Consider the following 27,467-nt stretch of genomic DNA (forward strand, 5'->3'; position numbering starts at 1 on the left):
TGGAGAAGGTTCTCAATTAGAAGGAACAAATCAAAGAGCACAAATCACTGGGTTTAGCAGTTAGTCTTTACATAAAAGTGATGACTCAAGAAACTTGGCAGGAAGAATCAGGCAGGCAGGATATTTATTAAGAGAAGCAATCAGGAAAACCACAATTTCATAACCACTGAATTCAAATTTCTGTTCTGGATCTATGTTCAGTCTTTCCTCAGGATAGGCCAGAAACTGTTTGATTGGCCTCAAGATCTGAGTTGTGAGCTGCTGCTTAAGTCATTTAAGCCAACTGAACTTTGTGATTTCAATTTTGTAGTAACTAATATTGCACCTGTGTATTTTTCTTTTAACTCACACTGCCCTTTCCTTGCCAAGTGATAGCAGTTATTAGGAAATCAATCTTGGCTCTCAATCGTTCCTGAGTTTCCAAAACATAGTTGGTATTCTTCAGTCACTCTCAGAGAAAAATTTAGTCCTCAGCCAACTGGGACTTCTTTCAGTAGAAGTGATTTCCTCAGAAGTCCCTACAATAGTTGTGTTCTCTGAGCTGCAGTGCAACATTGGGAAATCTGTTTCCTTTTCCTATTACATAAAAGGGTTGTGGGTTGGGCTGATTTTTTTATCGCTTTTTTTTTTCCCCAGTTTGAAGTTAAAGTTACAATCCCTTAAATCAAGAGCTAAAGAGAATATGTGAAAATCTCAGTCACATATTTACAAAGATCCAATTCAAAGATACTACAAACTCAAGAAGTTTCCGTGCCATAATTAGATATGGGTCCCTCACCATTAGCAATAGGGCACACTGGGTTTAATGGATTCAGTCAGCAGATTTTACTCCAGTCAGAGGAGGTCCATACAGTTGTTTAAATCACATTCCACCATTTTTTCAATCTTGTGTTTTGAATACCAAAGATTTCTCTGAGTAGTTCCACAGAAAATTTTCACTCTGAATCAGGAAAGAACGTGCTTAGTTGAAGATTTCCCAAAATATTTAGTCCAAGTTGGACAGCTGGTCTGGAACTGTCTACCTAAATTATAGGGTTATAAGCAATTAAGAAACAGATATTTTATAATAGGAAATCTCATGCAGCTGGATCTTACAAAGGCACTGTGATTTTAATGACTAGCAGTGGAAAAAAAAAAAGCTAAGAAAGGAGTAATGACACTCAAAAAGCCAACAGCCCAATTCCATAGAAGACAAATATTTTATTATCAAAGGAGTTATATCAATGTAAGAAACTGCAAAAGAGTTATAAACATCTATAAAAATACCTCTATTTATCCAAAATTAAATATGAACACTTTATTAGTTAAATGCCAATATATTATTCTCTGAAAGTATTCACACATTTTGAGTCACGTTTTTCTAACACGTTAAACACGTTATATAAAATAATTGCATATAAGAAATCACAATCCAAAGGTAAGAAATTCTAGGTCCTCTGTCAGCTAACTCCAATAACCAAATGCATAATGCTATTGCTGTTTCCAGTCAGCTGAGCAAACTCACATTCAGGCATCCCATTTCTCGCCTTCCGTATGCCTCGCTGTCTTGCTCCTGCTTCAGCCAGCAGAACTGTGCTAAATCTCTCAAAAATCACTACCCTTCCAAGGTTTTTAAAAAAGTTTACCTTTTTCCCATTTTTCAAACCTAAATCAATTTGTGAACCCATTAGATGCTCACACTGAAAACATTATTGCATCAGCAGAACAAACTCAAGAGCTGCTGCTTGTTTGGTAAATTGTTCATTTTGGTCCTTGATGTGTTTTCTATAGGTAGAAAGAAATCAGCTGCTCTTCCATACTGATTTTTTTTTTTTGGTCTGCAGCTTCTAAGATTTTTTTATAAATTGCAGTAGACATCTAAGTGGATTGCTTTCATATGAAGGTATCACAAAGTCACTCAGAAGATCAGAAAATTCAAAGTACTTTCCAGAGCATGAAGGTGGGACACAACCTTCTCCGGAGTTTTTTGTTTCAAACACTGGTCTCTATTTCCCCTTCTCGGACTTTAGCAGCTTGGTTTAGCTGTTTCTATTTATTCCATCTCCAGGATCAAAATATGGTAGCTTTACATCCGAATTCCGGTATTCATGTAAGCAAACAGAGTTACTCATAGGATGCATATGAAATGCAAAGATACCAAGTAATGCCACTTTGAAAGAAAAGAGCAGGATTCATCTGGAATCACCTGGAAATTATTTTTTCAAATTTATTCCAGCAGGATCGAAGGCTAGATATATTCTCTTTCAGTTCACAAAATTCGTGGTTACATTTCTTTTTTGACTGTTCACCTGTTTCTCTATCTTCATTATTATGTGTGTTTACCTGCGTGCAAACCTGAAACACGATAGTTTATATTGTTAATTGAGAAGTGTTAATTCTTTTTATACAGACATATTTTAAAGCAAACTAATTTCATTACGTCTCAATAAATAACGCAGGTATCTTACATGATAACTTAGCCAGAATGCTGGGCTCCTCACAAAACGTGCCATAGCGGGGCCCACCCTGCATCAGTTCTCACCGTGAACACAGCCCTACTGCCGCCGCTTCCCGCTGATTTGGGAGAACACAGCCTTAATGCTCTGCAAGTAAAGGCATCTGAAACCAGTCTGTGCAATGCAATTGAGAATACCTACGTCCTCTGTCAGCAGTTCAAAATCTATCCTCAATTAATTTAAGGACCCAAAGAACAAAGCCAATTAGACTGTGAGCCAAGCTTCAAAAGCTATGCCTGTACGTGTGGTACGTTGAGGCTGACGGAGCCAAACAGTCCTGTTCCAGATGCTGGCCCTAAAGTTCAGGGTCTCACCAGACTGGGCTTCTTGTGCACATTCTATGATTGTGACTTCACAGAATCACACAGAAGGGTTAAGGTTGGAAGGGATCTCTAGAGGTCACCTGCTCCAACCCCCTGCCCAAGCAGGGACACCCAGAGCAGGCTGCCCAGGACCATGTCCAGGCTGCTGTTGAAGATCTCTAAGGAAGGAGACTCCTCAACCTCTCTGGGCAACCTGTGCCAGGGCTCTGTCACCCGCACGGTACAGAAGTGCTTCCTGAACCTCCTGTGTTCCAGTCTGTGCCCATTGCCTCTTGTCCTGGCTCTGGGCACCACTGAACAGAGCCTGGCTCCGTCTTCATTGCATCCTCCCTTCAGCTATTTATACACATTGATAAGATCCTCCCTGAGCCCCCTCTTCTCCAGGCTGAAATAATAGATATTATGGACTTTTATAAGATGTTATAGATTTTACAGACTGTCACAGAGTTTTACCAAATGACTTTAATGTAATTGGTCCTTAAATAAAACCAGGCATCGATGGGGTTAGGTGACACTTCTATTACTGAACTAGGAGACTTTTTACGGTTAGGCAAAAGTTAGATTCACCAGAGTTGTATAAGCAAAATATAGACACCACCGTTTACTTTGAAGATCTGGTTCTTAGGTTATATGTTTCTCCATATTAAGGAGAAAAAAAAAAAAAAGAGTTAAATGTAGCCTCCAATCCACCTGTGTAAGCCAACCACAAAGAATTATAACCTTTGGTGCCTACAAGTAGGCTTTTTGATGTTGGCCAATTAGGTAAAACTGCAGGCCACACTTAAAAGAACACTTTTCCTTCTCTCCGGTAGATCATTGCACTAGATTTGACTGACATATTAAAGAGTTGATATTGCCATTAACTAAAAATATAAATACTTTCATATCTAACTACTCTTGTTGAGTTTGAGATATTGTGGATAAAATTAAGATCAATAATCAAAGGGATTATGGAAAGGAGAGAAACTCCCACTAATTATTTGTTGAAATAAGCCACCTTAAACATTAATTTTAGGGTAGAAACCCAATGTGAAGTAGCAAGCGTGATTTGACATATATGGAAGTTAAAGGAAATCTCTGCATAAGTGTGATCTTTGTCTTTTACTGGAGAATTAATTGAGGTCTTTCACTACTAAACCAGAGTACATATCTTGACTACAGACATCCAGATCACTGACTTAAATAGTCTTTGCACCGGGTTTAATGTCTGTTACAAGACGTGCTATACAGAGCAAGATTTGTCATGCATGTAACATGTGCATGATAGATATACCTTTGAGAGGTAGATGTGATAATCTGTGCTGAAGAGCTCTGAGGAGTAAGCCACGTACTTCCAGTAAACTGTAGACCATCACTACCACTCACCTTTTCTTTTTTATGTCTTTCACATTTGCACTGTAGAACTTGTAACGTCCCACATGAGACTAATGCTGCTTTCCATCTAAATTCTTTGCTGATTTTTTGCTTATTAAAGAATTTGAGCATGTTGCATGCCATACTCTGTAGTGATTCTATTTCCTGTGAAGAGAGCAAGAAAAAAAAACTTGCTGAAAAGTCTGTGCACTGTTAATTCCGTATAGTGTTTGTCTTAAAACAAAAGCTCCATCAGTAACCATTAGTTTCTTTATCTGGCATAACAACAGTCTGTTCCAATAAAGCATGACTAATCTGACCCAATTGCCATCTCTTCAAAATATTTAAAACATCAATTTGTAATTAGTAATAATAATGCTAGCAATAATATTATTAGTAAGGATACTAGGGATAAATCCTAGCCTTAATGAAAGCAGCTGACGCAATCAGGAAAATGCTGACCAGTTTTTGAACTCAGTCCTTTTACCAAGTCATGATAAAATCCACAGCTACAACGGACAATTGTGCTTTCTGTTATTTAAGATCTGCCCAGACTATTAATTTTAAAGCTCTCAGATCTGAAGTGGAAACGTTAGCTAACATGATTTCTGTAGAAAAACAAAAACAGATGTTGGAAAAATTTTGTTTACTTCCATTGTCAAAATACAATCAGTGTTCTGTACTAATTTGTATTACAAATTTAAAGCAATTGTTGCAGTAGAAAAAAAATAAAAAAGATTTCTGATGTGGTATTGTTTAATATTTCAATTGAAAAAATATCTGTTTACTGGTCAGATTCTATGATTCCAAATTCCTAAAAGGAATATTCCTGAACACCACGATTTGACAATTAAAAAATGTTACATTATTCACTATCACAATGTGTTACTCAGGGAGTGGATTGTACAAAGAACCCTCTGGGGTTCGTATTCTCTAAAGTAATTTCTGAGAAGCTAAATTTTACCTGAGTATCATTGCAGAAGAACACCTTGCTATGTTCATGTTTTTTATTCTTGCAGCACCTGTCACGATACTCTGCTGACATATTTACCTGTAAAATATAATATATGTTTAATCATGGACGTATTTTTAATCAAATGAGCCAAGTTTCTCACTTAAAGCTGGTGACCTTAACACTAAATTGCTCGGTAGGATCTCCTCTGTTGTAGCAGGGTCAGTGTACAGTTCTGAGCTTTCCCTTGGCAAGCAAGCAAAGAAAACCCCAATCCAGCTACAGTTTGCAAAGGTACTCACAGAATCACACAGAATCACAGAAAGGTTGAGGCTGGAAGGGACCTCTGGAGGTCAGCTGGTCTAAGTCCCTTGGGCAGGTTGCCCAGGACCATGTAGAGGCAGCTTTTGAAGATCTCCAAGGAGGAGATCTCTACAGCCTTCCTGCCAGTGCTCTGTCACCAACACAGTAAAGAAGTGCTATATTCATTGCATGTTACATGCCTATGTTTAGGGGAAGCTCCTGTGTTTGTGCCCATTGCATCTTCTCCTGCCACTGGGCACTACTGAAAAGAGCCTGACTCTGTCTAGTTGCACCCTGCCTTCAGGTATTTATTGATGAGATCCCTCCCGAGCCTCCTCTTCTCCAGGCGGACCAGTCCCAGCTCTCTCAGCATCTCCTCACAGGAGAGGTGCTCCAGTCCCTTGCTCCTCACCCTTCACTAGACTCTCTCCAGTAGCTCTCTATCTCTTTTGTAACGCAGAGCCTCTAACTGGACACGTCTATTCATTTTAAACCTTCATACTCCATTGAATTACTTGGTCTTTTAGCATTTAAAAAAACTACAGTAATATTTAAATCTTACACAGACATCAAACACAATGTTTGTCAATGTTTGTCATAATAAATACAAGCCCTAGGCACCTAAACATATTCTACCATTAACTTAACATGTGGATTTACAGAACATGTATCTCAAGATAATCCGAAGCCAGTACACTTGCTCCCTTTGTGTGGCCATAATCTTTTATCAATGGTTTATACTCTCTGCTTTTTGCTCTGCTTTCATGGCTGTCACCCAGATGACAACTGAATCTAACTCAAAAAAAAAAACCCTTCTGTTTCTTCTTCAGCCTGTATCCATATAACTTAATGCAACCAAAAAAGCTTCAAAAAAGAAGACAGCTCCTGTCAATACTATATTAGCTCTCCTCATTTAGGTGTGCATATGAACACATTAGTCAACCTCATATTTAAGGCTTTTTTGCAGATTTTTGCATAATGCTTGTATTTCAGCAGGTCATCCAAGATGAACAGCACTTTCTACAGGAAGGGTTTTCAAACCCAGGAGTTTAGGGAGCCAAATATTCACTGACACAAAAAAGCATTAGGAATATAATGCTCATCTCTACTTGTACCACAGCAGACTGAAATTCCACTGCAATCATAGAGCACCGAGATCTAAAATAAATAAATAAATAAAATAAAATAAAATAAATCATCCTAAAACTCAGTTTTATCTGCAACTTCATTTTCTAACCACTAAGAAGTCACTGACTCCTCATCTATAGCATATTGTAGTAACCATTTCTGAAGGCAGTTTATTTGCTGTGGCTAAAGCAACCAGAGAGAAATCCTGGCCTCAAAAAAGGCATTAGTGAAAATCAAATTAATCTCTGAAGGTCTAGTATAGAACCCACTGGTCGTCTCCATGACTGTGTCCAAACATCAGGTCGAGGGACGGAAAGTTACTGACTTTGGCTATACAATTGCAGGAAAGTTCCTAGTGAACAGTTGCTATGACCCAAAGGGCAATGTCCCTAATATTTGCTGTTAAGCTATAGTGACAAGACTCTACACTGATTTTACATAAAAAATCAAGTTAATCTCTCTTAAATGGGAGAAAATATAGACTGGCAAATGAGGAAAGTTACACCGCAGTTGCTTGTGCATGTCTATTCTAGCAAGTAAGAACTTTGGAGTTCAATACATTCCCACTACCTTTCACAAACATTAATGCTTGAAGTTTTGTTTATTAATTTGTTTATTATTTAAACAGAAAACACCCTCCTGGCTTCTCTGGCCCCGCAGCTCTAGCAGAGCTGGGATGTGCCTCATGGTTCTGCACTGCAGGAAGACAGCAGGATCTGTTTCCCAGAGGCTCTTCTTCCTGACATGCTGGTACCTCTTATAGGTCACCAATCACTTTGTCACAAAAAAAGATGACAAACTAAAGGTGCTATCTGTACGAACATTGCCATGATTTTTTGGTGCCTTTGGTGCCGTCTTTGGTGCCTTGTTGAGGACAATGTGATTTCTCTATGCAGAAGACAGAAAAGCAGTAGCTTTCTCTTTTTGTAGTCTCAAGATTATCACACACATGATCAGAATGTTTTTGAAAATTAAATGATCTTTCCCTGAACCTAAAGGTATTTCGCTTCCAGGGAAGGGTTAATGCGTCTTGGTGAAGAAAGCTTGGAAACCACCAGCATAATGCTCTGAATGATGGTAGTGGATGCTAAGTGTGAAGAAATATAATAGCTCTCTATTTCACCTTTGGAAAAAACACCATCTATCACTCACACTTCATGCGAACAGATCTTGATTTAAGACTGCAACGGAATGGTGAGTTCTACTGTAGTGACAAACTGTCAGAAAAATCCCCTTTTCGTAGAAATGCCTCTGCTAATCCAAGAGTGGAAAGTGCTTTCTCCCATGAAAGCGTTCTTGGCAGACTAATTTGTTAATAAATTCTTGATGAAGATAAGTTTGGGGCATGGATCTGTAAACTCTAGCAATGTGCGTTTGTATAGCTGTAATAGTTGTAGGTGATAAAGCCGTGATGGAGGAGAGGTTGCCACTTGCAACTGAGAAAGTTAACTTTTTCTCTGCTGCTATCTTGAAAACTTGATTCTTTGTTGGTTATATAAAATGTATCGATAGGTAAAATAGAAAGAAACTTCTATTGTAATATGGGTGAGTTTTACATCACTTGCACTAACTACAAATGCATTAATTTAATACTTAACCTTTAGAAGGGTACCTTGGTAATTCTGAATGATTATGATGATAATGATATGAATATCTAGGACTATTAAAATGATAATATTCTCTGTTAATGAAGCAAAAATCTTAAACAGTTGAAAAATGAAAGATTTTAGTCACTCTCCATAAAAAATGTTTCAATACACAGAAATATCCAAACAAGTCCACTTATCTAAAGTTTTAATAGCAGGGTTTTACCTTTAAAATGGCCAATGAATGGGTTCACTGGCTGGAATATAACATAGAAATTGTTTTGAAAATCAGTGACTTGAATTTTGTGCCTCTGTTCATTTGTATTCAATGGACAACATAAAACTTTAGTCAAGAAGCCTATAGTTAGTAGAGCAAATTGCAGGCTGTGGAATGCTTTCTTCTCTTGACAAGAAAATAAAACACATGTAGTAATAAAACTACCTTTAAAAAGTGTTTTGTTTTTTTTTTGTTTGTTTGTTTTGTTTTTTTTAATATACTGCTTAGGTCCAAATGGTACTTGTGTCTAACTACTTGGTGTACAAACACAAACCATGTATTTGCCATGTATTTGTACAAGCAAATAGGCAGCACGCCCTCAAATAAAGCCACAATCCCAGTACAACATGCGATTTTACAATTGTCTTTTATCAAATGTTAACATTAGAGCTTTTTTGTTTGGTCATTGTTTGTTTGTTTTTTTTTATTATTTGCTATCATCTAAAAATTAGGAAGCCCAAAAGCTATTACCTACCAGCTCATCGATGTCGTGGCTTAGTATATTCTCATACTTCACACGGATCTCCGCTGTTTTATTTCCCATTGTACAACTAGATGAATTCACTGGTGACAGAACAAGGAGTAGTGGCAGAACCCGAAAGATAGATCTAAAAAAGGCTGGATTACAACAAGAGCAGTTAAGTACACATTGAATGCCATAGAGTATAACCTGTATTAACAAATATATTCTGTAATCTGTTAAAACAGTTTAAAGGGGATCTCTATACAACCAAATGACTTGTACCTTGAGGGAAAGATTCAGCTCCTGAGTAAAACACTAGCTGAGCATCTAACTTCCTCATACTGAAGGGTGATTTAGCCACTGTGGTTGAGAGCCTTCAGTTATTAAGCTGACCAGCCACTTCACGTCAACTTGGGCTGAATTCCTATCCAGTCTTTGTAGAAAGCGTTGATGAGGTCTCTCCATTGACCATAATGGGGCCATAACCATCTAGTAGTACATATGTAGACAAATAAGTGCCCAAGTGAAACAGATGTAGACATTCAAGTGTCTGCAGTTGAATTCCACCTTAACTAGTGATTTTTCCTACAATGAATTCTACAAGTGCTCATGGACACGTGTGTCTGGCTGATCAGAAGTAGAAACCCATATTAGTGGCTGCACATGAGACAAGGTAGCAATACAACTTTCTCTGCAAGTTTTTGAAATCCTTTGGAGCAAGCCTCACTGCTTCTCACCGTTTCTCCCCTCAGTGGACCATCCTGCTTTGCTCAGACCACTGGTCTTCTCTCCTTGCATGACATCCAGGAAAACACGAGCTTTGTGAGGATGGGCAAAGAGAGAAAGGACCAAAATAACTGGTCAGCCTGAAGGGACTGATGGTAACTAGAGGCTGCTGGTGACTAGCCTGATGCTGGGAGTGAGGAAGCTAATAGGAAACTAGTAACTGGACACTGGCCTACAGATGAATAGAGTAGGATGATGCTTAAACGGAAGGTTGTAGGGAAAGAAAAAAAAAAAAAGAAAAAAAAAAAAGAAAAAGCTAGAAGTTTGTGTTGGAGGATCATCAAAGACCACAGCAAATTCCTGCAGTATTATGAGCTGTTTCTACCCATCTCTGCTACTCAGTAAGACCAACAAACCTACACAGAGTAACTGGAGACACCAGAGTTGCCAGGAAAGGCAGAAGGGATGCCCTGACAGCTTCCTTCCTTCCTCTCTGGTGAGGATGGGAGCACTGAGCCCAGCCAGACACTCAGAGATGGGCATCTCTGGACTTGGCATCACTTGTGAATCCCAGCCTCAGAAAGAAATCTTGAATAACTGCAGAACACTAGAGATGAAAGTAAAATATGTATCCCTGAATACACTTTTAAAATACTTATTCTGGGTGCATAGCTTCAAGGAAGGAAGAAGTGAAACTTGACCATAGTCTTTACTGAGCCATGTAACCTCCGTGATGCAAGAACCAGGGTCATGCCATGACTGTCTGCTGTCCACAGAAAGTCCCTCACAGCCCAGCCCAGCCCTACCGCATGCTGCTGCTTCAGAGAAGGACGCGTATCACTTTTCTGTCTACCAAAGCCTTTTTTTCTGACAGTGTACTTGTGAACATGCTGTGATGTACACCTCTGTCCTAGAAACAGGACTGGAAGATTTTCACCTGTACAATTCCATTTTTGTTTTCTTGTGGCAAGCTGCCTGCCAATTTTGCATGGGAAATTCATTTGGCTGACAACCAAACAATCTAACCTTTTCAGATACTGATCATCAGACCTGTCTATAAGGATCTCAAGAAATCTAGCCTGAAGAGATTTGATCCTACAGGCAGTAAATACAAAAAATAGTGCCTATGCAAGGCAGATAGGACTTCCAGATGGACATCTGGCTTCCACAGAGCTTCACCTTTGTAAATCTCAATGCTAATTACCTCTACTCCAAGAGAATTATCAGTTTGTAGGACTGGGATTTGTACAACTGTGATATCAAAAAGATGTTGCAAAAGCATGCTAGAAGTCAATTACAGGACAACATTTTTTCCAGCATACCATTGCACCTCTTGATTCCAGTACAAATTAAAAAAGGAACTGTAATACACACTTCCAAAAAAGTGATACAAACAACTCGGCTATGTTGCTTCAAAAGGACATTTCAGAGACACAAATAACCACCTTCTAAATTAAAGTCACTGTAACAGATTCCATCACTTTTAAAACTTTTTTTCTGGTAAGAATGGAGTGACTGATAAAAACTGCAAAATCACTTCTCTTCCTCTCGTTTTACTTTCTCTGTATTGGTCAGGTGGCGAATCTTTTAAGTGAGGAAACGACAGAATCAGAGCGGGTATTTCTGAAAGGGATGCTGCACACTCACAAAGCCCCTTGACCCACAGCAGGATCCCAACGCAACCGGTTTAGACGTTCCTAAATGAGTCCTCTGTTAGATGAGCATCCTAAAGAGTCCCAGCAGCTTTGGGCTGAGCTAGTACCTTCCCAAGAAGCAGAGCTGATAGCGGCCACATGGCTAGCGCTTCTGAAGAAAGGAATCTTACATTGCTGGTAAACCCCATTCTTTCAGCAAACTCCTGCAAAGCTCCTAAGTTTTATGTGGAAAACCCCAGCAAATTCTCCGAGGAAAGCCGGGAAGACTCAGCATTCCAGTATTTCCAAATGGAAAAAAGCCCCTCTTTATGGTCCAAAAAATCCCCTATTCCTCCGCTTCGTGCAAGCGACCCTCCCTGGCCCCGGGGCTGCGGGCTCCCCCCCGCCAACCTCCCGCGTTATAGTGCTGCTGCCGTGCCCCTGCTCGCCCGCCCGACACCCGCAGCGACCCTCGACGGCAGCGGCCCGGCGGGGGCTTTCTGCCCGCCCGCCCCCAGCCCTCGCAAGGGGCGCGGGGCTCGGCTGCAGCCCCCGGCGCTGCGCGACACCTGCTCGGGGCGCGCCCCCGCGGGGCGGACCGCGGGTACCCGCGGAGCTCCGCGCAGCTCCCGCAGCACCACCACCCCCCTTTTTCAACCGCACACCCCCCCCCCCCCCCCCCCCCCCCTCCGGCCACTTTCCCGGTAGCGGCCGGGCTGGGAACGGGGCTCTTTTACTTTCATTCTAAGGACAAAATAGGAAAGAAAAAAAAAAAAGAAGAAAAGAAAAGCAAAACTGGGAATTTCCCCGTGGCCGTCACCGCGGGGATAAAAGGGCACCGGGCGGCACCGCGCAGCCACAGAGGAGGCGAGGAGGCGGCGGGCAGGCGGCGGAGCGGTGAGCGGTGCGCGGGTGCGGAGAGGAACCGGGGGGGCGCGGCGCCGCGCGGCGCTGCGCTCCTTACCATGGGACATGGTCCGCCGGGGGGGTGGCAGGGAGCAGCGGCGGCGGCTCGGCGGTCATGGTGGCGGCGCCGTCTCGCCCATGGTGCCAGGGGGCGAGCCAGGGGGCGAGCGGAGCCGCGATGGGGGGGAGCGGGAGAAGAGGGGGGGGCTCAGCACCCCGGGCGGTTGCCGTCGGGGGGCGCGGCGCTGTCAGACCCGGCTGCGGCTCGGCCGGGCTTTGCTTTTCCCATGGGGCTTCCGCCGGCCGCAGGTACTTTCGCTTTCTGCTCCCGCAGCTGCCGTCGGGCTCTCCGCGGGCGGCGCAGGGCTCCGCGGCCTCAGCGCGGAGAGGAGGGTGCGGGCGGCTGGCCGGCCGCCAGGGGAGGAGGCATCCCGGGGGAGGCCGGCGGCAGGTCCCGGGCCGGCGGGAGAAGGAACCCGAGGAGCGGGGAGAGGCCGTCGGGGCTCCCCGAGGGCGGCGGCTGCGGCGGGGCAGAGCCGGCGGGGGGTTACATAGGGCCCCGGTTACACGCCCAGTGCCGGGTGCGCGGCCAGGGACGGAAGGATGGACCTTGGCAGTGCGCGTGGAAAGAGCCGCTCATCCGCGGGGAGGAAATCCTAAAAAAAAAAAAAAAAATTAATTAAAAAAAAAAAAAAGGAGGGAAGGAAAAAAAAAAAAGGATTCTGGAGTGGCTCTGTGGGAGGACTTGGCTGCCCAGCGTTCTCCCGAGAGCTCGGTGCCTGGGTTGGTCGGGGAGGAGGGACTGCCAAGGGGCTCCCCATCAGGTGCCGGCTCACCCCAGGGTGCCCGGCATCAGCTCGGGAGAGCAAGGTGCGTGGTTTTCTTGGGGCTTTGTATTTTCCCCAGCATGGTGAGAAATCCGGAAGGATTGACTGAAACCGGTGAATGGCTCGGGAAGGTGTTGTAGTGTAGACTCAGCTCAAATTCTAACAGACACTGTGGTAGTTAGATTTTTCCCTAGGTAGATTAAAATCTAAATCCAAAATAGATTTTTGCAATCTATAAATGCAAAAATTGATGTTTTGCTGCAAGTGAAAAGGCTTGGAATAAAATAGGGTATGAAATGTCTTTGTAGCATCCCCTCCCCACTGCCTCCCACCAACATACTTTTTGTGTTTTGAGATCTCTGTCCCTTTTTCAGCTGCACCAGCACAAAAAGCTGGCTCCAAAACCCCTCTGTCTTCTTGTAAGGCTGCTTACCTAAGAGTGGGGCATGAGTATCAAGGAATAAATTCATGGACTTGGCAAAGGTGTAGACTTCTCAGGATGTTTTCCACTCATTCTTGCTCTCTGGAATTGTTCCACTTCATTCACGTACAAGTGCCTTGGCGGTACTTAGCAATTTTTACTTTCAGAGTGCTTGTCTCCAGACTGGACTCTGCTTTGGATTGGGTGCATATTTCTCATTAGGTTTTCTGTGGAAAATGTTTTAGTCCTTCGTTATAAGTATTATGACAAGATTCAAGAGTGAGGATGTTTTCCACCACTTCGGCTTTGAGCGAGTCGACTTTGGTAACAATTTCATGCCACTAGCATACTGTTTGGGCAACGGATGGTGGTGATGAGTACCAACATAGCTCCATACAGAGAGCACACACCTGGCTTTGCTTGTTCCTTTAATGCGTGGCAGGCTGTATTTGACAGATCGGTCAGATCTTGAATTTGGTCAAGGATTTTGCCCCACTAATAGATACGTTATCTCATTCTTAAACGTTTCCGAAGTTGTCACTCTTTTCATTATTATTTATTAAGTCTTCTTCCACCAAGTGTTGTCTGCAGACATGCCTCCATGCACATTTAAATTTGCTGCTGTGCAATGTAAATTTATGCCTAGCTATTTTCGTGGTCTGGTACTTACAAACTCAAAGGTTTTGAAAAACCTTCAGGATAAAGCTCCATACATACAAAAATATATCCACAAGATCAACTTTATTCCAGGCACATCCTCCTTCTAATTTCTTATGATTGTACATGTGTGCTCACATGTGACACGAGGTATTTTATGCAGGTATTAGTAAATTGTCAGGGTGTAAAACACACGGGAAGACTTCTTTAGCTGGTTTGGATATGCTAGTTTACTGGCTACCTGAAACATCAGAAGGACCGATAATTGTTTCAATTTAAATTCAAAACAATGCTCGTTGTGATTCATGGGAAAAGGCAGCATAGTAGCTTTACATATTAATAGGATCATGACTCTGAATGGTGATGCCGGAGTGTAATAGCAGTTCTGCTGTTTTCTTTGGTAGTGGCAGGGTCTTGTCTTGCCGTTTTGTAAGATGAAGAGTCTGTGTGCTGAATGGATGTGAGACTTTTCCTTTAGTCAAAATGAGGAATAAGTGGCGTGAGCTGTGCTTTGGCCCTTGCCCTGGACTGTGGTATACACTTAAGATGCAGATGTTATTTGATGTATTTGTGTGTGGTTGGTGCTTAAATGTTCAAGGTTTGACTGTTATTTTTATTTTATTTATTATTTTTTTGTGTGTGTGTGTTTGGAATCATTATATGGATTTTGTTTTCAAAGCACCTCTTTTAGTGATGCAGTAAGGATTTTTCAGAAAAGATTACCTACAAAAGGATCAAATACAAATCTTCAGAAGAGTATATTCAGCAAATATAATTGCCTATTTTTTTTTTAAGAATGAATGAACACCAACCAGCTGAAATATTAAAAGAAAGAATTTGACTGATTATCAGAGTATCATCTTAACAGCCAGTTTTAATCAAGAACTCATGAAAGGAGTCTTGAAGGTTTTTTTCACCTGAGACCGAGTCTAAATAAGTGATGGTGGTTTGCCCGTTTTACAAAATGCATTTGGTGCTGAGCTGTAGCTAGCGAGCTCTCCCTCTGGAGCAGGACGGAGCTGTGGCTTGGTGGGCAAAACCTTCGGAGGAAGAGTCAAACTGAAACACTCCTGTCGAGTTTCTCATACATTAAGTGTCCTATTTCTTTTTAATACCCTGGCAGTTGATAGAACCATCTGTTTTAATACGAGATGGGCTAGCTTCACTACGTAAATAATTTGACTGAGCAAAATTCAAAATAAGTGACTTCTGGGAGGATGCAGTATAACGCAGGGCATTAGTGCAAATGTGTGCAGTTTTCTCCTTCATCCACCTTTCAGGAATAACTTTTAAAACAGTAAAAGAAGATACTTCAAATTGCATTGCTAATGACTGAAAGGCACCAGTAATTTTATCTGTTCATGGATGAACATACTCCATGGTTCTGTTCCATACATTTTTTGAGGATGGTTTCTCTAAACTAGTTCGATTTTAAAGGAGATCTAATTGTCTCTTGACCTGGTAAAATCTGCTTCTTGGACTATCAGCTATTTTGGCGTTATATATTGATATCCACTGGAATACCAATATTCCTGGATAACTACATGATTGCAAAGCACATGATTTCTTGTTAAGACCCCATTCTCATAAGACTAAGTACTTCTGGGAATGTTGCTGGCTTTCTACAGCTGTTACTTGTCAGCTTGAGAAGATCTTTACTCATGCCTTTAGACTGGACTTCAGGCTGCTTGCAAAGTTTCAGTACCGTTAGTGAATGATTTTATTATTGGGAAAAAATAGTTAAAAAGTTAGAACATTTTTATTTTATTATGGAGTAAAACGTAGATGTGATAGTTGTCACGACCTGGTGCAACTCAGGAAAGTGTGGTCACTGCTGTGAATGAATTTATTTTTAAGAGTAAATGTGTCTGGTACTTATGTTATCCTCATCTAACTGCAGGGGAGGGGGAGAAGCAGAGACATGTTCCCTCCTCCTCCCACCCGCCAAAAAAACCCCAAACCACAAAAGGGTCCTGGATGAACTGCAGTTCGGAGTTTATTGTGCACCCAAAACTTCCCCTGGTATCCATGTGTGGGAAGTTCAAGTCTTCTGATATATTTAAGCAAGAGCAAGCAACCTAATTCTGTTGCACCAGAACTGCCATTTTGTTGAACTGCAGTTGCTACTTTTTCTGTACAAATCACTGTCATTGGAGCGTGTGCTTGAAAAACACGTAAAATGGCTGATCCACTCTGCTTCAGTGCAGAGCTGTGACTCGCATTCACTCAACTGTAAGGTGGCTATCTCTGTTTTTTGTGTGTGTGTGTGTGTGAGAATTCAAGGTAATTTTATCAACAGAAGCTAGGAAAGAAAAGAAAATATTCCTGGAAAACTATTAAGATAAGGATTGAGGAAACATGTGAAGCTCACAGGAAATTTTTGTTATCAAGCTATGGAAAACCTTATTTCTTCAACAGAAGGTGGCAATCATTTTATCTTCTTGTTTTGCAGGACAGGAAGATGCCTATAAAGATTTTAGCACCAAGGACGAGATGCCAAATAACGTGATTTTAGCAAACCAGCGGTGGGACGGGGGCGCTTCCTGAGGGCAGCAGTGCAGAGGTGGAGGAGATCTTGTAGGTCGGGGCAGTGCCGGTGGGGAAGCGGCTGCTGGGCAGGCGCAGGGTTTTCAACAGGCATGGGGATGCTGGTGCCCCGCCAGGGCATCCTCACCCTGGATATAAGACATGCCCTGAAACTGGGGGGGAAAAATTGGGATGGGAATTGGTAGCTTCAAACCTGTGCTTGGAAGGTTCTGGGCTCTGCTTGCCCCTCTGCTAAAGCTCTTTCCACTTGAGTTGCTGCAATCATTATTTGATGGCAGGTAGGAAGAAGGATGCTGGGTCAGTTCACCAAGGGAAAGGCTCCATTTCTTGTATTTATTTATTTTTAGAATACTTCTGTTAGAAGGGTTCTAACAATGATCGAGCCCAACTGCCTGACCGCTTCAGGACTAACCAAAAATTAAAGCACGTTATCGAGGGCATTATCGAAATGCTTCAGAAATACGCCCACAAACTTCTTCAAATGGGCAGCCTCAACTTTCCCAGTGCTTACACTCCCCGCTCACCCAGCTGGGCAACAGACTCCACGGCGGCTGGGTGCTGGGGCAGGATGCGGCCCTGCTCCTGGGCGCTGGGGCAGCATCCATGGGGCGCAGGAGCTATTTCTTTTTCATGGGTCTTGAGCAGCTCGAGCCCTGCGTTGCAGTGACGGGCTTTGGTGCAGTCATCTTGTTAAGCAAGTGGAAGTTTTCGAGCTGGTTGCTGGCTGTCTCTGCCTTGGAGGAGGCTGAGTGGGAGAGAAAAAAAAATATTCCAGCTGTGGCAAACTGCAAATCCGACTTCTGCTTCAGTGAGCCATAGAAAAAGAGAAGGGATTGGGGCAGGAGGGCTTTGCTAATACATTTTCTCTTGCTTTTCCTACTTTAAAAAGTACAGTTTCATATTTGTTTGTTTTTATTTTTTTTTCTTTTTCCTTTTGGTAGCAGCACTGGTCTTTGCAAATATTCACCTGTACTGAAATTATGAAAATGTCAATGGATATTGGGGTCTTGGGAGTTCATGAGGGTTTGTTTTTGTGCTTCTAAGAGTGTTTTCCTAAAAATATAATCATTTATATTTTACTATTGGTGCAAACTTACGTTTTCTAGTGATTGCTCTTTTTTACAATGCTACATGTATGAGTACAAAATGGCATTTATTTAACTTCTAATTTTCTGTTGTCTTCCTTTCCTTGCCTTTCCTTGCCTTTTGCCTTGCCTTTTGCCTTGCCTTGACTTGCCGTGACTTGCCTTGACTTGCCTTGACTTGCCTTGACTTGCTTTGCCGTCCATCCTTGAGATAATGTAGTTAATACCCAAGACAACCTGTCCCTCTTTCTTTCTTCTTTTTTTTTTCTTTTTTTTTCTTTTTCTTTTTCTTTTTCTTTTTCTTTTTCTTTTTCTTTTTCTTTTTCTTTTTCTTTTTCTTTTTCTTTTTCTTTTTCTTTTTCTTTTTCTTTTTCTTTTTCTTTTTCTTTTTCTTTTTCTTTTTCTTTTTCTTTTTCTTTTTCTTTTTCTTTTTCTTTTTCTTTTTCTTTTTCTTTTTCTTTTTCTTTTTCTTTTTCTTTTTCTTTTTCTTTTTCTTTTTCTTTTTCTTTTTCTTTTTCTTTTTCTTTTTCTTTTCTTTTCTTTTTCTTTTTCTTTTTCTTCTTTTTCTCCTTTCTCCTTTCTCCTTTCTCCTTTCTCCTTTCTCCTTTTTCTTTTCATTTTTTCTTTTTTTTCTTTTTCTTTTCCCTTTCCTTTTCCTTTTTATTTCTCTTTTCCTTTTTCTTTCTTTTTCCCTTTTTCCTTCTCTTTTCCTTTTTCTTTTTCTTTCTTTCTTCTTTTTTTTTTTTTTTTCTTTTCTGTAAGGGTACCAGGATTCTTTCTCCTGATGTTGAAAGGAGGCAGGGAGGAGACATGATAGGCACTTCAGTGGAAGGGGGATAAAATAAAATATCTGCAATTTTGTAGAACCAGAGTCTTCCCTAAGAATAAGTTTCAGGCCTTAAATCTTGGAAATAAATTGCAAGGCACTAATGGTTATTTTCTTCATGCTTTGGATGTATAATAATAAATATGTGTGTCCCATTACAAGCATTCTGATTTTTTTTTCCATCTGACGGTTGTTTTTTTCTGTTTGTTTTATTAGTAGTATTTTGTATAATCACTTCTCTGAATAATGTTTACTTTAGGAGAGGTTATTCTGTCTTTCACACATAACAAGAAACCTAAATTCTAACTTTTAATGAACTTCTCCAAGGGTAAAAATAAATTTTAATGCTATGGCTTCTGTGAACTCAAGTTTTGTTTTTCATTTGCTAACTGTACCTCCCGGTCCTGACAGCTTTTACTTGACTTGCTTTTTAGTGCCAACAGCATGCTTAAATCCATGCACTTAAAAATTCTTACTAAATGACCTCTTTACTACCAAGCAGCTGCATTTATTGCATGGTAGTAAATGATGAAGAGGAAATCTGTCTTCCTTCAGGTTGATATAAATCTTTCAGACTGATATAAAAAAAATCGATAGAAAAAAATAATAATAATAAAAAGCCAAAACAGATTACGTATTGTAAACTTGGACTTTGTGGGCCTAATCCTGCAAACATGTGCCTGTTTGGCCCTTATTTCAGCATGCCTGACTTGCATGCTTATTTTTAAGCAAAATATTAGTTTACAGGTTTGTAGCTCAGCTGAAAATAGAGATTCTCCACTTTGGAGCTTTTTTTGCTGCTGTCTGCAATTTTCCCTAAATGTTGCAAACACATATTTCTTTTTGAACATCCTGATAACAAATTTGCCTTTCTTCATTTGTAATGAGTGGGAGATAGATGTGTGCATAGAGTGGGAAGGGGAAGTTAAGAAAGAAGCAAAATTACCTTCAAAATATGGTGTGTTAATACAATTTATCCGATAAACGTCACTTGGCAAATCCAAGCTGGTAGCACATGCTGGGACTTAAACATCTTATTATTTATTTATTTATTAACAGAGAAAGTACATTTAAATATCACCTAAAGATGTAGCAAACACATTTCATAATAAGACCAGTGTGCAGATACTGCAATTTTTGTTTTATTTCAAGTATTTTAAAGGACTGACTTTGGACCGGTGAATGGATATGTGTGTGCTTGTTCTGTTGGAGACTTTTGGTGTCTTTGGTTTATGTTCTCTCCTTCAGTAGAGATGACATGGATTCTCACAGACGTCAAGTGACCTGAAATGAAAACATGTGAAGAACTGTAAATTGTTCTAATCTGCAGAAATGGATTAAATGGTGATGTAAACTCTAAAACTAAAAGGAATAAATGAGTGACCAACAGTAGCTTTTTATTCTTTTACATGGCATTCAAAAATTGTTATCAAGGTTTTCAGCAGTTGCATTTTTCAAAATGATGGTGGATGAGCAAGGCTAAATATGATTGCTCAAGCTCTTTTTCCCTCACACCACAATTACTACATTTTTAATAAGAAGTGATTTTGGAAATGCACTAGAATGTACCACTTCATTTTGAAGATCTGAGTCTCTTTTGAGGTAGGGTCCTATAAAACAGGTTTTCTGGATCAGCAGGTTTTAGACTCCTCTTTTCTAGAAATGCTGAAGAAATATTCCTCTTATTTCTCACCCCTGGTTTATTTGTTTAATTTCTGGGCCATACAGTTTTAGGAGGAAAAATACCATGCTAGTAATTCACAGGCCATTTCTCAGGCAGAATTCCATTTTGCCACATTTTATTTAATGTGTTTTTATATGTGTTGTGAGAAGCTGTGTCATTGTCAGTGTGTGTCACACCCAGTGTTGTCTGTTATCTCGTCTGAAGCAGATGATGCAATTTTGTGCCTTCTTCTGTGTATGGTTAAGATTAGGGCATGGCTGTGAGCAAGCCAGCTAAAGATGGGCTAAGTAAGACCACGTGGTCGTGACACTTAAGGGGATGGATGAATGGGCATTGTAGCAGGGTGAACATGGGCCTCTGGGAGTTTTTGTCCATCACTGGCAACCTGTGCCCCTAAATCAGGAGTGGGTTTTGAAAACTGTAGAACTGATGCATCTTCCATGGAGGCAGATCTCCATAGATATCACAGCATCGTATACATGTTCTTCAGTTGCTTCTCAGGAGCACACTAGAAAGTGAGCTCAGTGCCATAATGTTCTCATATTCCTAAGATCCTTTGAGGCATTCCTGGTATTTCTGTTGCACCCATACATGAGATACTTCTGAGCAAAACAGCAGTCTCAGGTCTATGTTGCAGCCTTCTTGCAATTACCCTGTTCTAGCCCAATATTCCTTGTTCCCCGCGCTACTTACGAATGGTCTTGTCTGGATGTAAACATTACCCAATGGTGCTTATAACACAGCATGTGAACCTGAGCAGAAAGGTTTCATCAGCTCTTACTGGCATATATACTGGCAGGTCAAAACCTCAAGCATTTGCTTTCATGGGTTTGGAGTGAGTGGAGCATTCAGGAGCTGCATGGACAGCTTCCTCTAGCTGCAGATCCTGGGGCACAAGCTAGAACTGCTCCCCCTTTGTTTCCCTGGCATGTAAACCTCTCCTTCTCTCTAGGAAGAGCCTCTAGGCTATAACCAGAGCTCACCATTATTCTTAATTTGGCAAGCAGAAGATATGGGAACTTCCTGGGTTTGTGTTTTCAGGAAAAGAAGTTCTAGGGAAGTGAGTTAAGAGACAAGATACAAAGAAAGCACCAAATGCTTTAATTATAGTAAAAGCAAAAGTGAAATCTCTATTGTATAAATCAAGACACCTTGGCTCTTAGCACTTGGAGGTGGTAAACAGATAATGTACCCATAAAAAGTAGCTCTGAAGATCTCAGTGTGGTACAGAGAACCCCATTGTCCCTGCAGCAGCCTGGGACCTGGAACCCCTTGTCTGCAGCATGCCTCTCCTGCTGCCTCACCACAGCTGAGTAAAATAGCAGAAACAAACCCTGTGCTACATGACCAGGTTACAAAAGTCTTAAAAAGCCACGTCTGTCTCAACTAACGCTGTGAAATAAGTTTGGACTGCAATATCAGGAAGTTTTCCCTTGAAGCTGGACTGCAAAAAGTACAACATGAAGGTATGGTGGCGCATGGGCACTACTGTCACCACCAGTGGTTGGACTCCGTCTCTCAAGGGCTGATCTCTCTTGGGCTAGGTCTCCGTGGACTTTGACATATGGGTGTAAGTTATGAGCAGTTGCCTAGTATGTGGGAAGTGCTAGCAATCACCAGCTTTTCCACTTCTGTGTGTTGAAAGATTATCAGCTTCTGCCTGTTTGTCCTTTGCATTCACACTCATTGCAGTCCACGTTCCCCTTGTAACAAGCATCCTCTGTTCATCTACAAGCCACCTGAGGAAGGATCCTGGAATGATCTGAAAGCAGTTGCTGGAATCAGGCTTACATTGCTGGAAACCTGCCTCTCATTCACTCTGTCATAAGGTACCTTATTAGCCATTGATCCAAGAAGATTCCTTTGGTTGTCAGTAACTCTTGGTAGGCAAACCACTTTGCAGTATGCCAACAAATCTGCATCTTCCAGTGAACTTTCAAGCTTGTCTAGATCCAGGATGGTCTGCTACCCAGGCAGTCAAGAAACGGAGGGTAAGAGGAGGACATCCTTCAGGTCCCTGCCCAGGTGGTGTTTCCAACATGAGCTTCAGACAGTGTTCAAGGCATTTTCCTTTCAAATGGGATGCCTGCTTCCAACCCTTGATTCTCAGGCTTCCGTGGCATACCTACCTTCCAGGTCCTTCTGGTGCTGATAAAATTTCTTCTTCTCCCTTTTCTAGAAGCACTTCAAAAAGCTTCGCTGCTGTCAAGTTTGGAGTCACTGCTACTAACTCATGGAGCAAAGGTTGGATGAATGCCTAAGGAAGAACCATGGGGAGCAGGCAAACACAGGGCAGGGCCAGAACAGCTGGTAAACAAACATTAATTAATTAGTCAGGGATTCATTCCATCCCTTTTCAGCACTGCACCCAGGGTGTGTGCCAGGGATGCATGCCCTCAGCCTGAGAGTGCTGAGAACAAAGCAGTTCCAGATGAATGCTAAGGTGGCCGGTGTTCATGGGGAACTGGGGTGTGACAACATGATCTCTGGGCACAAGGATATTGAAGGCTACAGCAATGAAGATCATAAAGGTGACAGACATATTTCCTTTAAAACAGTGTTAAAAACCCAACAACCAAACCAACCAACCAACCAGAAACACAGCAAAACAAAACTGACAAATAGCAAGAAGGTGAAGTGGGCCCAACTTTCTCTTTGCAATGCTAATTAGCAAGAGGTTGGGGATCCTCTTTGAATAGACTCAAGGACTGTCATGTTTCTTTTGCCCCAGCCGGCTTTCCTATCTCTCCCTAAGAAGCCTGCCAGAGCTAATCAGCCTGCTGATATCTGTGGAGGTAGTGTGAGACACAGGTGAGTTGGACAGAGGTGGGGTCAGTTCATGATTTGCCTGTGCTGACAACCCCGGGGGTAACAGCTGGGAGTACATGTGTCTATCAGGGACTGAGTCACTGCTCAGCACCTTGCCCTCATCCCGTGCGTTGGCATCGCTACACTCAGAGCAAACAAGTTGCTGCTTAAGAATAAAACATTAACGTGCATGTGCGTGCAGTGCTGGCTGGTTTTTGCTTGGTAAATTACATCTCCAAATTTGACTGGCACTGTTAGAACAAAGGCACCAGGCAAAGTGGAGGAGGAGAGGAGCGGGAAGGTGGCAGTCACCCTTATCTCTCAGCCCAGCAGCTCTGCGCGTGTTGCTCTGGAGGTGAGACAGGATTTGGTTGTGCTATGTGAGGTGAGTGCCAAGCTACCTATTGGTGTACCTGAAGAAGAGGCAGGCTGGGAAGGGGTTCCTAGCAAGTATAGCATGCAAAGGTGCTGTTTCTGCTGTGCTCTTCAGTGAATCACGTGGCTTTTTCTGGCACAAGGCTATAAGCTAGACAGTCTGGAAAAGCCAAAGGTGCAATCAGGAATGGAGGATACTTTGGCCCCAAGAGAATCAAATTATATGATACCTTGATCACTAGGAGAGACCTGGCTGCTGGTGCTCCCAGCAGTGGCCATGCTTTTCAAAGATAAATTATCCACTTAAAATTTGGAAGTACTCCTGTAAGTGAGTCACACAATATCTTCTCACACAGTAACTTCTATTATTCAAAGAAATCTCTGTAATAAGCACTGAATAGTTAGAGGATGTAAAACAAATTTACATAGTGCACACATTGGAAAAGTGAATAAAGCATGTTTCACAAAGACGGATGTATCTCGCCTTTTAATATTATCAGGATATCTTGCAAAACATTCTTTAGTAAAAAAAAATGTCTTTACCAAAAAAGAAGGTTAAAGGGCTTTGATTCCTGTCCAAGACTTTATTTGGCTGGGAGGAAGTGGACTAGAGCACATTAGGCTGGACACCAATAATGCTTAGTTTTAATTTTATGTAAAACTGATGATCCAACAGCTTCTTGGCTCCTGCTTTATTCTTGTGTCCCTTAATTTTTAAACTGAATAAAGGTGTGTCTGTTCCCAGGCTAACAATATTATTGATAGGGTATTTTAGGAAAAGTTAAGTAAAACAGGATGGTCAACTTCTGAAAGGAAGACAAGTGCTGAAGACAAATACTTGTTAAGACGTATGTAACTTGTTCACTCTGTCTGCCCACAAGCAGGATTAAAACTAGCATGGCCCCACACCAAGCATTTCTAGTGTTCCAGTTAAAACTTGATATGATCTGTCAGCTGTAGAAAATGTTTGTGCTGGCTTTTGCCGATATTTGTCAGTGTTTGCTGTTTCTGCCTGCATGTGCTTGCCATAGGATGGGAAGGGAAGATCTCTGCTCCTGATCAGCATGGAAAGCATATGGTCGAGGCTTGTCGAAAAGTACTTCATTGCTCTGCATAGGTAGGGGCAAAATAAAAGGTGTAGCATATGATGAAAACATTTGCATGCTGCTTCTTGTAATATGTATTTTGTCCTGTATCAAAAAGCAATCTCACTACCCGTTCTCCTTTTCAATAACTGATGAAGATTTTGTTTTCTTTCCTTGTTCTGTGCAATCAGGCATGCAACCAAATTTCTGTCTTTATAGGGACATGAGTAAAGATTGATTCAGAGGTACATACTTCTGAATAAGATATGCAAAAAAGGTAGTATTGGTAGGAGTGCCAAAGTTGGAAGATGGTTTATTTGATCTGCAGAATGATAAACTGATGAACTGGTAAGTGTGATACTGACTGAATCCAATGGCATGCACCACAGCAATTACACAGTTAACTACTTTGTCTAAGTGCCACTGTCACTCACTACTGTCATTAAAATCAATGTGGCTACCTGTGCAGAACTACCACAGTCATCCTTTGAGATGAAAAAAGGAGTACGTAGATACAGTTATTTTTTAGCTAACAGGTCATTTGCCTCCCACCCTGACAAAATGACCCAAAAAATAATGCTCTACAGATTTGCAAAGAAATGCTTCACTGAATGCTTCACTGTTTCACAAAGTAAAAAGTAATTACAGGATATGACCTATTAGAAACTAGAAGAATTATTTATGATACTTGTATATTATCTCTGCTGGAGGTTCAAGTCTAACAGGTCAGTAAGCCCCAAACTTCTGAACTCTGCCACCGAGGTACTGAGTAACACTGAGAGTCTTAAAGGATCTGGTATTTTTGAATTGAGGTGAATAACTGTACGAGGTGCCATGTCATTTCAGATGCTTTGGTAGAACAAAAACTGTCCGAGCTCAGAAGGAAAGATTTATGTAATAAATAGGCTTTTTGCTTTTGACCATCATCTCCTCTGCAGAATGCAGCTTTGATCTTACCTAAAATCACATTTGGGTTGTCTTAAATATATTGTTCAATGCTATGAAAGATCTGAGTAGGTCTTTAACAAATAAGCTGCCTAAATTCATCAACTTGCGTAAATGAGAATATATCCTCATCCTCATCTCAAAAACCATGAATGCCTGCCAATCCTTATCTTCAATCTCCTAATTTAGGTAGGAGGAGCCCAGTTCAGTGGTTGAGAGAGATGTGTTACATAATGCTTGTTTAGTGTAACAGATTTTGGTCAACACATCCCAGCTGAAACTTGGCAGTCTAGGAAGGCTGTGAACATAAATTCTGTGCAGACATGTTTACCTTTTGTTAGCTACAAAACATGTTCAGGGGATTACACCAAATACAGTGCTCTGATAAAAGCAGCTGTATTTTCTTTCTGATTTGGAAATTGAAGTGGCTGACGTTTCACACAGCAAATTTGTACACTAAACCAGGTATGAAACTTTCCCCATAGCAGATAACTGGCAGAGGCTATGTCTTTAATGGATACCCAGTTTAATACAGTCAGATAAGCTGTGTACGTGTACTAGTTTTGGTAACTATGGCTATGGCTGCTGTTTATTTATGATTATAGCACTGTGGCCTCTTGTTGCGTGGAGCTTCTTAACTTGTATTCTGAAACATTATGTGCTTCACGAATGGATTAGATGACATTTTATAGTAGCTTGACATATACTCATTCCTTCCAAATACACCAGACTTCCCTAATGTACCAAGAATTATTGAAACATGAATAGCTGACTTTCTTGTAGCACTAGTACATACGTTAATGTGGAAGTTATGGGATGTAGCTGGGTAAGTTTCTTTCAGAGTTAGACCGTAGACAATACCTACTGTCTGAATATGACAAAGCTGAACTTCAGTTCCTTTTAAAAAGCAGGTCTTTTTTTTTTCTTATTTGATAGTATTCTGTTATGCCTTTTATATATATATAATATATATATATTAAGTTATTCTACAGTTGATTTTAAACCAATAGCAACCAATACTGCCAGAATACTAGCAATATTTTTCATGTAGTCTCAGACTATAAAACATCTATGATATTTACTTTTTCCCTTAAAGCTTATTCCTTTTCAGTAAGAGGATTATATAAGAAATCAAACAACACCCATTATCTACCCTTTCCTCTGCCAAAAATAAATGAGATATTAGCCCTTGTGGTCAGGAGAAAAAAATTCAAAGGCTCAATAGGATAAATAAGATTAGTTAGAATCAAGTTTTCCAAACCTTAGAACTGTAATCAACTTAAACCAATTTTGGAAATGTTTAATAGTTGACAGTACTTTACTAAAGAGAGCTTATTTAGAGCCAGTTAGTACTTAGCTTGTAAGCAAATACATTGTGCAAGGAGTCCTTCCCTACACACTACACTGTCACTGCAACCTCCTCTTCTTAGCTTAACACTGTCTGTCCAGCAGTGCTCTCATTGGTTTTTCACCTTCATACCCCAATATGTCGGGTGGTTTAATTGCTTGATGTGAGTAGCAAGGCAGCAATCATGAAGATGCAATTCCTGCAAGTTTTGTGAAAATAGGTGGCTGGGTAGAAGAGACCCAATACCTTGACAGAAAGAGAGTCTTTAGTATGAAATTGTGTATTTGTTGTGCACCAGATAATTGACACAAGAGAGAGAATTATAAAATCTGGCAGTTTACAGCAAACCAGATACACAAAGAAAACCATGGTTTATGGTTTATTTCTGGTGCATCTGCTTCTGTTTTCTGTATGTGGTGCAGTACAACCATTATATGCAAGAGCAGGGCTTAGCAGTATGTCTGAACTGTTGTATCAGAACTGTATTGATTTTTATTTTATTTTATTTTTTTTGTGATGGAGCAGAAGTCATTTGCCTTTTTCTAAACAGGAAGGGTCAAAAGTGAGTGATGCTATAGTGCTCTCATGGTTTTGTGTCCAGGTCTGTATTGCCATGATGAATTATGATTGATTACATCTAAAAGCATGTATGCATACGTATGATTGTGCATGTATGGATAATGCATGTGTAAGTTTTGCAGAGCCTAAAAGAT

General features: G+C 41.0%; 1 protein-coding gene and 1 long non-coding RNA gene across 4 annotated transcripts in view; one reads left to right on the forward strand and one right to left on the reverse strand.

Annotated features, from left to right (window-relative positions):
• Positions 1-1,180: 1,180 nt before the first annotated feature.
• IL7 (interleukin 7) lies at positions 1,181-12,647 on the reverse strand. Of its 3 annotated transcripts, XM_048068279.2 has the most exons (5): positions 12,205-12,647; positions 8,893-9,035; positions 5,136-5,222; positions 4,184-4,336; positions 1,181-2,334 (listed from the first exon to the last, which is right to left on the reverse strand). In XM_048068279.2, the coding sequence occupies exons 1-5, from the start codon at positions 12,212-12,214 to the stop codon at positions 2,182-2,184; spliced, it is 546 nt and encodes a 181-aa protein (XP_047924236.1). In that variant the 5' UTR covers positions 12,215-12,647; the 3' UTR covers positions 1,181-2,181. The 3 variants fall into 3 exon arrangements, 1 of the variants encoding a protein (XP_047924236.1); XR_007165036.2 differs by lacking the exons at positions 4,184-4,336; positions 5,136-5,222; positions 8,893-9,035; positions 12,205-12,647 and adding exons at positions 2,448-2,553; positions 2,637-4,159 and having other exon boundaries at positions 2,209-2,334; XR_007165037.2 differs by lacking the exons at positions 4,184-4,336; positions 5,136-5,222; positions 8,893-9,035; positions 12,205-12,647 and adding exons at positions 2,448-2,553; positions 2,633-4,159 and having other exon boundaries at positions 2,209-2,334.
• Positions 11,929-27,467, forward strand: part of LOC125183290 (uncharacterized) — a 52,479-nt gene continuing 36,940 nt past the window's right edge. Inside the window, exons 1-2 of the long non-coding RNA XR_007165077.2 lie at positions 11,929-12,137; positions 16,504-16,628. This is a non-coding gene — a long non-coding RNA (uncharacterized lncRNA). The remainder of the gene's footprint in view (positions 12,138-16,503; positions 16,629-27,467) is intronic.

This window comes from Anser cygnoides, chromosome 2 (genome assembly GCF_040182565.1).
Source record: "Anser cygnoides isolate HZ-2024a breed goose chromosome 2, Taihu_goose_T2T_genome, whole genome shotgun sequence".
NCBI lineage: Eukaryota > Metazoa > Chordata > Aves > Anseriformes > Anatidae > Anser > Anser cygnoides.

What these genes read in the sequence shown, in the direction of transcription:
- IL7 (XM_048068279.2), bottom strand. An exon ending in GCCACGACATCGATGAGCTG is followed by an intron (nt 5,223 to 8,892) that starts GTAGGTAATAGC and finishes TATATTTTACAG; the next exon opens with GTAAATATGTCAGCAGAGTA. An exon ending in TCTTCTGCAATGATACTCAG is followed by an intron (nt 4,337 to 5,135) that starts GTAAAATTTAGC and finishes CTCTCTTCACAG; the next exon opens with GAAATAGAATCACTACAGAG.